This window comes from Condylura cristata, unplaced genomic scaffold (genome assembly GCF_000260355.1).
Source record: "Condylura cristata isolate star-nosed mole 26May11 unplaced genomic scaffold, ConCri1.0 scaffold00012, whole genome shotgun sequence".
Classification (NCBI taxonomy): Eukaryota; Metazoa; Chordata; class Mammalia; order Eulipotyphla; family Talpidae; genus Condylura; species Condylura cristata.
The window spans coordinates 51,841,704-51,854,760 of record NW_004567113.1 but is presented as its reverse complement, the minus strand read 5'-3'; the positions used below and the strand labels follow the sequence as shown (position 1 = coordinate 51,854,760).

Here is a 13,057-nt window from a genome sequence, read left to right as displayed (position 1 = left end):
CCATTGTTTCCACTGGTCAAAATCTCCTCTCTCCAGTCCCTGTTTACTTGACTTCCTGTCAGGTGGTCCAGCTGCTTATGCTGATCTGGCCATCATGGCTGCCTGCTGTTTTCAGCTGATCGCCTTATACCGAGACTTTTGTCCCAGTGAGAGGCCCCCGCCTGACCATATTTTAACTTGAGCAGTAGAAACTTTGGGCTCCAAGACTATATCCCGAGAACAGGAGGACTCCGAAATCCACAATTCTCGCCAAGTGAACAAGTCCTCAGAAACTTTCCCAGCAGGTGTCCCGACCGGCCTCAGGGCCTCACGCTGCTGGTGAGAACTGCCAGAGGAAATGAAACTCACCTGGCTCCTTAGTGCCCAGGCTTTCAAAATTCCCTCTTCCTCCAAAGTGGAGGTTTCCATGTCTGTGGCTTGGGCTTATACTACACTTCCAGAGTGAAAGCAGTTTCACACTCATGGGTGAATTTTTTTAGTCTCTTAAAGCATGAACATCTTCATTAATACCTGACAGAAGAATGTGCAAACACCAAAAGAATGAGAAAGTACTTTAAGAAAATGAAGACTTTAAAGAAATTGACCTTTTGGAAAGAATCTCAGGAAACCAAGAAAAACTTCCTTTAGAGTACATGCTGGAAGAAATTTTGAAGCGCCCTGGAAAATGACAAATGTTTCCTGTATCTAGGACATTGAAGTTCTGGAGGGAATAGGAGGGGAGCGGAGGGGGGAAAACACACCTACCAGTGGATGGAGCTATCGAGAGCTTCACCAGTTCCTTTAAATTACAGTTTTGTTTTTTTTTAAATTTATTCATTTAGGCACACAGAACTGGGGTATAGGCCAGAGGTGCAGGGGCGGTGAGAGGACTCACCAGAGATGGAGTGGGGAGCAGAGCAGGCAAATTGAAGAGGTACACTGCTGAGGGGAGCAGCGAGCGAGATAGGAGAGGTCTGCTGCCCATGTGGGTCACCTCCGGGGCCAGGGGAAGTGGCTGCGGTTGGCTTGCAGTGCTGCACCCAAGCCCGCTGTGCCACCAGGGAGAGCCTTAAGTTCCAGTTTTAATGACCTTTTGTGTCTTTTCCAGATCAATGGCTTCAAGTGAGGGAAACAACTTTCTATTTACACCCTCGGAGCTGATGTGTGAGGTTGTGTCCAAAACCCAGACTCCTTGGTGTTCCCTGTGACCACTGTCATGTGGATGACAGTGACAGATGGAGCAGAGAAAGCCAGAGAGCAGATTCAGAGAGGCAACCAGACCCTAAGTGTGCACAGGCGTTACGGGGCCTTGCCTCCCCTCTCTTCCAGGCAGTTGTTTCTCCCCACAGACAAGCATCCCATGAACGGCTTCCAGAGATTGGCTGAGGTTTACCAGAGAGAGAACAGGCCTGTGCTGATTCTAGCTGGACTTTACTGTTTTCTTGTGTGTCACTCTGGGACAAGTTATCTGACCTTTCTGAACTTCATAGACTAAGCAGATGCATGTTCTGGTTGTGGGGAAGATGCACTAAGTACCGAGACCTCATAGCACGTGAGCTCCATGCCTTTGCCCTCTACAGCTTTGGTGCCCTGGCTTGAGTGACACCTTGAGTATATTAACTACATGTTTGGGCAGTATTTCACACTCTTGTCCTTCACCTCTATTCCATATGAACTGTAAGCACCTGGTGGGCAGGACCAAGTACAGGGAACCCTTGCTTTTCTTAGTTTATTAGCAATTATGTAATTCTATAGAATACAAGCACAAGAGTTCATTAACCAGAAATAGAAAGCTTAATGCATATGATTTAGTCCATCAATGGATAATTATATAGAAAGCGAGACCATGTTTTTAAAAATTAGTCATCCAGTTGGTTCATGATATAATATTATTTGAAAAGGGAGGGATATATAATTGTCTGTTTTACGTGTTGCCAATACTACAATGTATATGAGCCAAGAAGAAAAAGACTTGGAAGGATATTCATCGGAACACTTGCAATGGTCCTATCATCATGGTTTGACTTATTTTTTCTTGTTCCTGTGTTCAAATCATCTACAACAAGCGTATATTACTTGATTATCAGAGGAAAGAAAAGACTAGTAATTTTTTTCTTATGCAAGAGAGAGAGGCTATCCCATTATAAAATAAATTTCCTGAGGATGCTGCAAACGCTGCTTTAGGAAAATCGATCCTGTTAGCCTTGTTCTCTCTGTGTGCCACCCTGTACGGTGCCAGTGTGGCTGTGTTATCCTGCTGCATTAAATGTTCACCTCAAGGTTAAAGAGAAATGGAGAGAGAAATAATTCCCTGCAGGGTCTGGGCAACTTGTTTATAAATCCCTTGTCAAGTGCTCTTGAGATTTCAACGCCCTAACCGGGGCTTCCCTTCTTCGTTCCATTATCAGGTAAGTAGCAAGCCTTGATCGCTGCACACTCGTGGCAATTCCAGAAAATACGTAGCAAGTGGCAGAAAGGTGGATGCTAGGACCCCAGTCCCAGACCAGAGAAGGCCCCGAACACCTGGCCTGTGGTGACCAGCCGCCAGCGAGGCTAACTGACTGGTTTACAGTCAAGTGCTGTGGCACTGTCTCTCTCAAGCTCTTGACCTTGGGCAAATGGTTTATGTCCCTTCTGCAAGATGGGGGGTAATAACCTGCAGGGAGATGGCAAAGATTCAACGAGATCATGTTGGCCATGTTCCTAACCTAACTCACAGATTTCTAGTAGTGGTTTGGTAAAAGGAGACAAATTTTGGCCTGGAGCACCCAGGGTTAAAACTCACCTCACCATTTATGAGCTGTGACAGTGATGTTAATTAAGCTGCTTAATTGGTCTTCACATCTGCAAAATGGAGCTGCCATGTCTAACTGTGCTTTTGGGGAGTAGCAAACATGGGTGTGACTGACAGTAACTACCAGAGACCAGGCAGGCAAAGTGGGTGCTTGAATTGGGTTGGGTGTGACGAGTTAGACAGCATCTAAATAGGCTGGTGTGATATGGCACCAGCCCCCTGTGGCCATGGAGGGATTCAGAAATGTGAGCGAGCCTCTGGTCAGCTCTAAGTTTTTTTTTTTTTTTTTTTTTAAAGATTTATTTATTTATACAGAGGTGCAGGGACGGCGAGAGGCTTCACCAGAGACAGAGTGAGGAGCAGAACAGGCAGATCCACGAAGTACACTGCTGAGGGGAGCAGCAGGCGGGTCAGGAGAGGTCTGCCACGCCATGTGGTCTCCTCCGGGGCGGGCGGGAATCGAACTCATGAGGAAGTGGCTTTAGCTTTTCAGTGCTGTGCTTTAACCCGCTGCGCCACCAGGGAGGGCCCAGCTCTAAGTTTTTAAGAAAAGTAAGGAATTTCAGTCTTTATAAGAAACCAGTTCTTAAATATTGGCAAATACAGACTTTTCTGGCAATGCCCGGGAGACAACCAGTGGGTTTGCGTTTGACTCATACCCTGTGTAAGGAACTGTGCTGAGTCAGAGTACACTTGGTTCTTGCTCAATTATATACTTCTCTTTGTAACCTTGGACAAGTTTTTGACCTCTCTGAGCTTCATGTGCAAAGCAGATCACCTCCTGGTTGTGTGGGAGCAACGGTGAGACATGAGAGGTCTGGCAGCCATGTGGGTCAGCTCCCTGGTGAGGGATCGAACTTGTGCTGCAGTGGCTTATGGTAGCTTCATAATGCAGTGCTTTAGCCCTTTGCGCCACCAGGGGGAGCCCCAGGTCGGGCTTTTAAAGATGAATTGTCTTGGTGATACAAGAAGGCGGGGGCAGCATTCTCAGAGGGAAGACATGCAAAGGCTCATGGGACATGAACACTCCCTGCGGGTAAAGAACCAGCTGTGAGCTTAGCCCTGACCGGTGGGGAGCTGCTTGTTGAATATGTTTGCTTCAAAGACCACGGCCAACTGCCCCTCTGCCCGTGGCGTGGGCCCGTGCTTCTGGGCCTTGAAGTTGGACTGCTTGGCGGGATAATCTAGAGTTCAGTCTCAGTTCCATGATGGCAAGTTATATTTCTCCTCTCGGGATGCTGGCTCTCGGCAGAAGTCAGCCATCACTCACGAGCACCCCACGGAGAGGCTCTAAGAAGCGGCAACAGCTCTGGCCAGCACTGAGTTCACCACCCTGCTTGCCCAGCCCGCTGACCGGGTGGCTTATGGGCGAGCTGGGTAGGGGGCTATGCTCTGGACCCCTCTCCCCCACAATGGACCAGGCCCAGGAAGCTGACCACTTGGGCCCAGCTTTCTTTCCTAGGTTCTTCCCTCGTCTCCATCCTAACCCCCCAGTCCTTGGAGGTAGATCCCAGAGGTAGCCCCTCAAATCACTCCCCCAATAAAGCACGTGTCCCCAAATCCTGGGGACCTGCACTTAGCTTCTTTTTTTCAAAGCCAGAATGTCCAGAATTTGCTGAGGTGATATATTAAAATTTCCTGGCACACCGTACACATTCATTTAATCCTAACAGACTCCTCCATACCTACCTCGTGCACAAAGGAGGAACATAAGGGAAAAAGTTCTTGAAATACAGTCCTGAAGTGAGTTTTCCGTACGTTCAGTGTACCAAATCTTGTAGAAAAAGGACCAACTAGGCATTTATTTATTTATTTTTTAAACAGGCATATGAATGCCTCTTTGGTGGAATCGAGAGGGGGTAAATGAAATTTTATCCGTGGGTCTTAAAGAGAGTCCCTGGGGGAGGGGGAGGGGGAAATGAGCGCCCAGCCGTGGGACCACCACCCTGTGGTAGCCCGAGCAGAAAAGAACCAGAACACTCTTCCCCCTCACCCCACTGCCCCTCGTTCATATAACAGAAAGGGGGGGACATGTGGGTTCTTATGAGCTGGCCACTCACAGGCAACTGTGACCTATTTGCAATCCACAAATCACAGCAGAACATCCCTCGACCCACTGTGGAGTAGAACCTCTATCACGAGGCTGCCCGGGAGGCCGAGGCAGCTGCTGACCCGATCCCGAGACTATCTCCCGCTCTCTCCCACCCTCCCAACCTTATTCCTCATGCCATTGTCTTGTGATCAGCTTTTGCCAGCCTATGTGACTTCAATCAAACTTCTGCTCCAGCAGCAGTCTCGCCTTGCAAACCTGCTCCACCACTGCTGTGTCCCTCATGGCGTTCCTGCCCCAAAGCCGCAGAGAGTTCTAGAAAACACATCACAGTGTGACGCTCCCCCTCCACTGGACTCTGGGCAGTAAATCCAAGCTCCGAACATGTCATCGCTGTGAGCAGGCTTCCCTCTGTGTTTATAAATAGCCAGACTCATGTGCTTTGGTCATTAACACAGTTTATTATTGGCACACTTATCAGGAAAGCATACATAAAATACAGCTGTTTTATAACACACGGAGCCACTGTGTCTTTACATGTGTGGAGAAACATATTAATATGCAAATGGAAAATTAGTTGGTTTTCTTTTTTATAAAGTTTCACATAAATACGCTGGAATTGTCCCAAAGAAAAGTCCCCATAAGAGAACCAGGTGACGGCTTTACAAAATATTATACAAGGAATATACTATGAAAAGAAATAATAGCCAACTCAGATACAATAAAAAAACACAAAAAGTTTCAGATTTATGAAACTGCCCACAAAATTAATGGATAACATGGCTTGAAAATATTTGGATCAACAGCAATTTTTACAAACGCATCAATTCTCAAGGGGCCAAGTCTCTTTCTTTACACAAAAGTCTGCATTGGTGTCTTTGATGACACAAGCACATTTCTTGTTTCAGCGCTCTCTGGGCCTCGCCCAACCCACTGGGGCTTTAGAGCCAACTCCTGGGCTGCCAGAAGGTTGCCTGACCAGGCCGCTGAGCTGTTACCCAATGCAAAAAGAAAAAAGATGAAGAAAAAATATATAGATAAGTACATTTAAATGACTTTCCAAAAGCGGATTTTTTTTCTTTTCTTTTTTTACTGAAACAAGAAACTCTCAGATGCAAGTCAAAAAGCAGAAAATATTATACAATATTAAAAAGTCATCTGCAGTTCGGTCCGGCCAAGGACTGCGATCCCGAGCACCGAGGACTTGCGGACTCTATGGCCTTCCTTGGGTGCAGGCAAAAGAGATTCAACGCAAACACGTCTTTCACCCCGGCTGGGAGAAGCATGAGCGCCACGGGGTGTCATGACCACCAGAGCCAGTCATCAGCAAAGGCCTCCAAGGAAGGGCATGGAGTCCATTTGGAAAGAGCCTCTCCATGAAAAAGCAAACACCAAAATGAAAGAAAGAACTCAGGTCATGTGGTTTCGAAACAGAGATTTGCTGGAGACGTCTGGATGTCCCCTTCTTCCTCGCCTGTCAAAAGCGCTGGAGCAGTGAGCGACCCCGACCTCCGGACAGCGGAGGCACTGTGGATTCTTACTGGGAGGCCTGGGGCGGGGGGTTCTCTGATTTGGTCTCTTGGGTGGCGGGAGGCTTACTGTTCCACGGGCTGCTGTTCCCCAGGGCGGGTGAATTGTTGAAGTCTTCGTCGTCGTCCATGCCGTTGGCTGCATCGTATTGCGTGTTTTCTAATCTAGTGATTAGCCTTTCGTCCTCGTCCCCAAACTCACCTCCCATCAGAGTTGGCTCTCCTACCACCATCACATCCTGTGAACAGCAGCTGACATTATTACAGGGAAACCTTGGGAGAGAGAAGCTCAGCGTAAAACAATCGTGGGAGGAGCTGGGGGGGTCTGGGACAGGCGCGCTCCTGTCCTGTACACGGGGTCAAGTCTCAGGGTCGGGCCGAGACGCATATTTGATTTCTACAGGGAATAAACATCGCCTCCTGCCGTGGAACAACCACGCGAGCTTATGTCCTTAGTGTGCAGCCTGACACCGGAGAACGAGCAATGCTAGCAATCTGCAGAAATAAAAAAATGGATTTTTCAAAATTAAAAAAATCCACGCTTTTAACTTGCCGACATCGGGGACTTTAGAAAGGACGAGTGGAACCTTCTTCGGGGTGCTTTGCAATACCACTTTTTATCTTTAGGGCCTCTGGGTGGCTTTGGAAACGACCAAAGCCTGGGTGGGGTGCAGTTCTGCAAGATTCACGCGACTCATTCCCAACGGCACTTTCTCTGTCCCAAGGATGGCATACATTTTAATTGAAGACAGAATCTCTCTTTTCTCTACTTAGCCAGGCCCTTTTATGCAGCCAATATCCTTGACATTCTGCTACTTAATTATGGTAATTAATTTAGGTAAAGTTTTCGATAAAAACAATGTTCACACTGATTTGACAATTTGCATAGCTAATTAAGTCATTAGCAAAAACCTGCTGATTGCCAACAAGCCCTGAATTTACCATCTGTTATTTCATGGTGCCTGTCACCTATCCCCACACAGGCAACCCTGCCACCCATCTGGGCAGTAAAGAGAACCCGTCTGTCCAGCTGGTGCGGCAAAAGGAAGATGAAGAGCGCTAATGATAATTACACCGATGAAGCTGGGAGCATCCGAAATGGAAGCGTGCAAGAAGAACCCACCTAATCACTCCTTTCAGCACAAACTGTCCTTCCATGCAAACAAAGATGCCACCTACGGTAGCGGGGCGCACCCGGGGGGCCACGTACAGGGAGGCACAGAGGAAGGGCAGAAAGGCAGCCCCAGCTTCAGCCCCTTCCTTCCCAGGGGACCCTCGGAGGGTCTGGATCTGGGCACCGGCAGGAACCCAGGGGAGGGGTTATTGTTGGGCCAGCGCGGAGAAGCAGGACATTTAAATGACCCTAGGAGAGTGAGAGTCCCCAGGGGTCACAGAAGGTGGGGCTGAGCCAGAAGCGTTCAGAGATGTGAGTGCGAGTGTCGCGAGAAGGAGGCAGCTCCGTGACAAGCCTTGACCACTGGACATGAGCTCTCTTCTCGGGGACAAGAGGGCTTTCCGGGGGTGGTGTGTGGAGGACTGTGTGCTCTGGAATGGGCCTTCTAGATCCCTTCTAGAGTTTTGAAGGTGCTAATCGAACACATCCTTTCATTTCTGCCTCGTTTATTTTGGAACGGACATCCTTGTTTCGGTGATCGATTGACTCTCCTAGAGTTATGAGGCGATAATCAATAGGTCCCCAAATCGTGTTCTCTGATGAATCACGCTAATGAATCGATAAAAATGATTTTGGAGAGACGTGCCTAGATGAAGGAAAAGCCTGACATAGGAACTGGGTAAGCTAGCGCCCCAGCTTCAGGCAGGATAATCAGATGTGTATTTCCGAGAACTTGTTTATTATGCAACAAAGAGCCAGATGTGACACTGATGTGTAAAGAGACTCCCAAGACGCTAAAGCGAGATGCAGAATGGAAGATGCCTCTGGGACCCCCAGGATTTCAGATGCCAGAGGGCCCCCAGAGGCGGGAACACTATGGGGTGAGCTGGGGCGGCTGCCATGTGAGCCACGGCGTTCAGGATAAAAAGCGTCACTCAGTTACAGACGATTAGGAGCTGGTGTTCATGGCCAAAGGCGGGGCAGAGGACGGACGGAGGGCCTTCCATGACCGGTGTGGAAACACATGCATATAGTGTCACGCGGCTGGAGCAGGGTCCAGAAGGACCCAACACATGGTTCTACATTAGTATTGTGAGTCCAAAGTCACCGAGACAGGCTGCAAGAGTGGGAGGAGGTCAGCCTCATTGGAAAACGAAGAGAAAACGAAAAAGAAGCCAACTTAAGCGTGATATTAGAAAAAAAGTTCCCAACCATCCAGATGCCTTCATTGTATCAAAAAAAAATAACAGTCATTCAAGAGACTGCGGATGAAAACAGTGATTTGAACCATTGTACATGGGGCCGATGCAGGCTTGTAATATGTTGGGCGTATCTTTTTTCTAGCAACAGCTGGAAAAGATGCCTGGGTGTAGTATTTTTATGCATCCTAAATTTCAGCAAAGATGATGCCACATTTGTCCTACTGCTTATCCAAAATGTCTGTCACCAGATACATGATCATGTGTGGCCGTGTGTGTTTAACTCTGTGTGCACGACTGATTAAGCAATGGCAACTGTGCAGAGCATGTGCTAAGACTTCACGTGCACACACACGCTTGCAATTCCTTGCACAATTACGCATGTCTCCACCCTGTTCTTCTGAATGCTACACCAGAGGGCGGCTGCTCTGGCGGACCCAAACCGTCACCCTCCTTGTGTACACGGAAGGAGGTGTAACACATGTATGTGGGACTATGTCTAACTAGAGGCTGCTGACACACTTTCCCCACCCCTCCCCCAAGTGTGAACCTCCCGCCCCCCCACCCCCAGACATTCCACATTGGCAGTGAGAGTGCTTTGTCCCTATCTCAGGAGGCTCGGCTGGTCCATGTGCATGTGAGTCATAAGCCCTCAGCTCCTGATTGCAGGTCTGGGATGCCACCAGCTCCTGCCCATGACACATCTCACTAACCCCCGTGCAAGGGCCACCAACCTCTGAGGAGGACTGGAAGTGACTCCTTTCAGGGCCCCTCAATGCTTCTCCTTAAATTGGCCAGAAGGGGTCACTGCTGTTGAATGACACAGGTCTCCATCCCTCCCAGGGTTGAGGCTGCAGTTCGGGAAGGCTCCTAGCCCCTGCTCGTGGGGTGAGAAGCAGAATCCAAGGATTAAACTCTAATCCTCACCACACACGCACATTGCTGCGCTACTAACTAAGCAGACAACAGCTGAGGTCCTAGTGACTCTCCCAGAGCATCCGCACCTGTACACGAGGCAGCCAGGTCAGCATATGGCATTTCTTTTGAAACAGTACCAGAATGTTGGTAATCCAGCAGGCAGGTTCAAAGACACATTCACTGCAAGTCAGCGATGCTTATCCATTATGTCCACTCAAACAGAGGACACACAGAAATGTGCACATTTTTCTAACCTGGTTGCCTTTGCTGCCTGTCTTGTCCATCTGCAAATTCACTTAATTAAAACATCTTCAACTACACAGTATGGGGGGACAGCTGAAATTCTCTCATTTTCTAATTGTAGCTTGTTCTCACAAAGTCCAAATGGCCTCAGCTCATTAAAAACTCTCTTGACACAAGTATCTTCTGCTAAAATGCAGCTCTTGGACTGGAGTGGAAAAAAAAAATATTTGGGCTCTTTAAAATAAAATGGAAAATAATATAAGTAGCCAACATGTATGCAAAAGTCTGCTATTTCTCCAGCCTTGGCAGACATCACTAGTGGATGGCCCATTCTGTTGAGTTCCCAGAATCCTTTTCAACACTGTAAACTGACAAGTCTATCAGGGGAAGAAATCATTTTGCCATCTCTGGATTAGACTGTGAGCTCTTCAGGGACAGGATCTGGGTTCTTATTCTTTTTTAAAATTAATCTTGTTATTGCCAGTTCCTGGTACGGTATAGGGCATACAGTCAAAGCTCAGGAAATATTTGTTCAACTAATCCACATTCTTGCAGGGACCTTATGTGGCTAGGTCACAGCTCCAGAATCCTCTGGATCGTATTTTCATCATTTATTAGAGAAAACTAAGGAATGTTAGTTTCGAAAACTCCAGGATGAGATGAATAAGTGGTGACTTGTAGGCCCTTGATGGGTTGATTTATTTACAGCAAGCTATTTCCTCTTTGCATTTTTCAAACTAACCGGAAGAGCACATAGTTTATGGATATCTCAACAAAAAGACTGTTGTATCTTTGCCTTTGATATATTTTTTTTCCTGATTCTTAGGGACAAAGAACACTGTTCCTAACACAGGGACAACAGTGGCAGTGTTGAAGAAATACTGCACTCCAAGTAGACTTATAAAGGTACCTCCCCGTGGCTGGCTACTTCCTTTATGGCATTTTCTTTCTAAATTTGGCAGTGGGGTGAGAACCAGACCCTTTCTCTCCCTATGGAGGGTAAGAGAAGGAGCCCATGGCCCAGGGACCTCAGGTACTGAGGGGTTGGTTTTAGCCAAAGAGAATCCAGCAATGGAAAGTGAGGAAAACGGGTGTGTGCGGACTTGACAGACCTATGTGAAGTACATGGAAAATCCCCTCAAGAGAGGCTTATTCCCACAGGGTGAGAGATGGATCAGAGTAGGAGGAGGGCAGCAGACCCAAAGGGGTGAAAAGTGAGGAGGGGAAACACAAAAATCATATTGGGGGGCAGTTTACAGGAAGTAGGGTGCATTTTGAAGATACAGCTTCTAGAGGATGTCTGTCCAGGCAGCAAGTGTCAGGACTCGAAGGTCAGCAAACCTGTGCCAGGTGATGTGACAAGGGCAGCAGAGAGGGAAACCCACCAGTGATAGTGGGGGGAGGGGCAGGGCCAGGCAGGCTTACAAGAGCACAAGGACTGGGAGCGATGACTGGTCTAATGCAGGGTCTGGGAATCCCAGACAGGAAGAAATTAGGCAGGAGGGACAGACGTGGGAAGAGAGAACAGCAGATGAAGAAAGTTCCTGCAGATTCTTTGGGGATGTCCCTCAGCTGCCCACTGTGGAGTACAAAGAAGCTCCCTCCCCACTGGCCTCTGTCCTTTGTCAAAGTTCAGAAACGAAAGAAAGTGGTGAAGGGTCCTGACCCAGGCTTGCCCTAGTGAAATGGGTCCAGTGAAACCCGCTGAGCTGCATTTACAGTGGCCACCAGTTAATTACCTGAGCCGAAGAAGGAGGGGACACCATGGCAGGGACGCCCAGTCGCATTACATAACAGAGCCTGAGCTCCAGGAGCTGGCCTGGGGGTGGGGGTGGTCTCCAACACACCCGCTGGGGGCCCCTTCCATGGCACCAGGCATGCGGCTAAGTGCTCCTTTAATCAAACCTTAAGTGGCGTAGCTCCTGTCTGACTCTGAAGGCGTTTTAATTTGGCCCCACTGCCGTTCAGACTCTTACTATCCCTTCCAAATGCCCAGTTTGCCGTTTCCCTCCCATCCCCGCCCCACCCCGGCCTCCTCCTCGTCACCCCATCTGCCCAGAATGTATTCACAGCTCCAGGAGACTTTGGCACGGGCCCCAGGAACCGGCAGACAGGCAAAGGCAGGATTTCAGACCTAGAAGGAAAGCGAGACTTACAGGTACCTGACTGGACAGACTCAGGTTTGTGGCCGGGGTCTTCTTCTTGCTGCCGGAGCTGTTGGTCGTGTTCCCAGCACTGCTGTTGCAGGTGCTGCTGGTGGAGTTTTTCCTTTTTCTCCGTTTAGTTGTTGGTTGTCTGGTGGGTTCTGCTGCAGTGGGGAAAATGGGAGGGGAAGATCAGTTCCAGGGAACCATGAGACGTCTGTCCTTGGGGGAAGTTGTTTTTGGCAATCAAAAAATTGCAGATTTTTTCTTTTCTTTTTTTTTTTTATTGCTTTTAACTGTACCCAAAAAAAGCAAACAAGGAGAAATCTGTCGATTTATTTTTAGCACATGTGTAAAATGTTTCCCTTTTGTATACAGACAAAATGACTTGTATTTAAAATTCCTTCTAAAGTTATATCTGTGCCTATAATCTCTTAATATATATTTAGGAGTAAGCTATAAATTATTGCTTTTGTAGTTGAATTAAAAATATTATCACCATGCCAAATTTTGGGAAAATAGTTTTCTGTCTTCTCTTTGAAACAGAGGGAGGGCTTTGGGATTCCCAGATTCCTAGGAGGGCTTTGGGATTCCCAGATTCCTAGGGAGGGTACAAGAGTGAAGCAGTGTATAACAGCAACATCTACTGGCTAAGCAGTGTATTGTAGCCTAGCTCTATTACACCTGAAATGTTCAGTGAAAAGAAAAGGAAATCAGTTCTATCAGCTATGCATGTGAAACTTAAAGATTCACATAAAAATACTCACGATTTGGACTCTGATGTTTAAAGAATGTCAGTAATTTGGCATTTTGAAGCCAACATATTAATGAAGGGAAGCCAAAGTACTTTAAGAAAGGCCTGTTAGAAATAGAGAAAAATACTTTGGACCTGAAGGTGGACACCATCTTAAGGGATGTATAGGAACCCATGGTAACATGTAGCAAGAGGAATATTATTTATTATTTATTTAATATATATATATATATGTACTCATATTTTCATAATAATAATGTTTTCATATCCCTAATGCTTTTTATGTAGTAAAATTTTTATATTCATAACAACTTTATTAATTAGGCACCATTA

The 13,057-nt window shown here is 47.4% G+C and overlaps 1 protein-coding gene across 8 annotated transcripts in view; it reads right to left on the bottom strand.

The window, feature by feature from the left end:
* Positions 1-5,263: 5,263 nt before the first annotated feature.
* Positions 5,264-13,057, bottom strand: part of LDB2 (LIM domain binding 2) — a 311,143-nt gene continuing 303,349 nt past the window's right edge. For 2 of the 8 annotated variants that reach the window (XM_004681392.2, XM_012724133.1), the window contains 2 exons: positions 11,983-12,134; positions 5,264-6,591 (listed from right to left, as the gene is read on the bottom strand). In XM_004681392.2, coding sequence (XP_004681449.1) covers positions 6,361-6,591; positions 11,983-12,134 — 383 coding nt within the window. In that variant the 3' untranslated portion in view covers positions 5,264-6,360. Of the gene's footprint in view, positions 6,848-9,399; positions 9,543-11,982; positions 12,135-13,057 lie in introns of all 8 variants that reach the window. The other 6 variants (XM_004681393.2, XM_012724131.1, XM_012724130.1 and 3 more) reach the window with 6 other exon arrangements.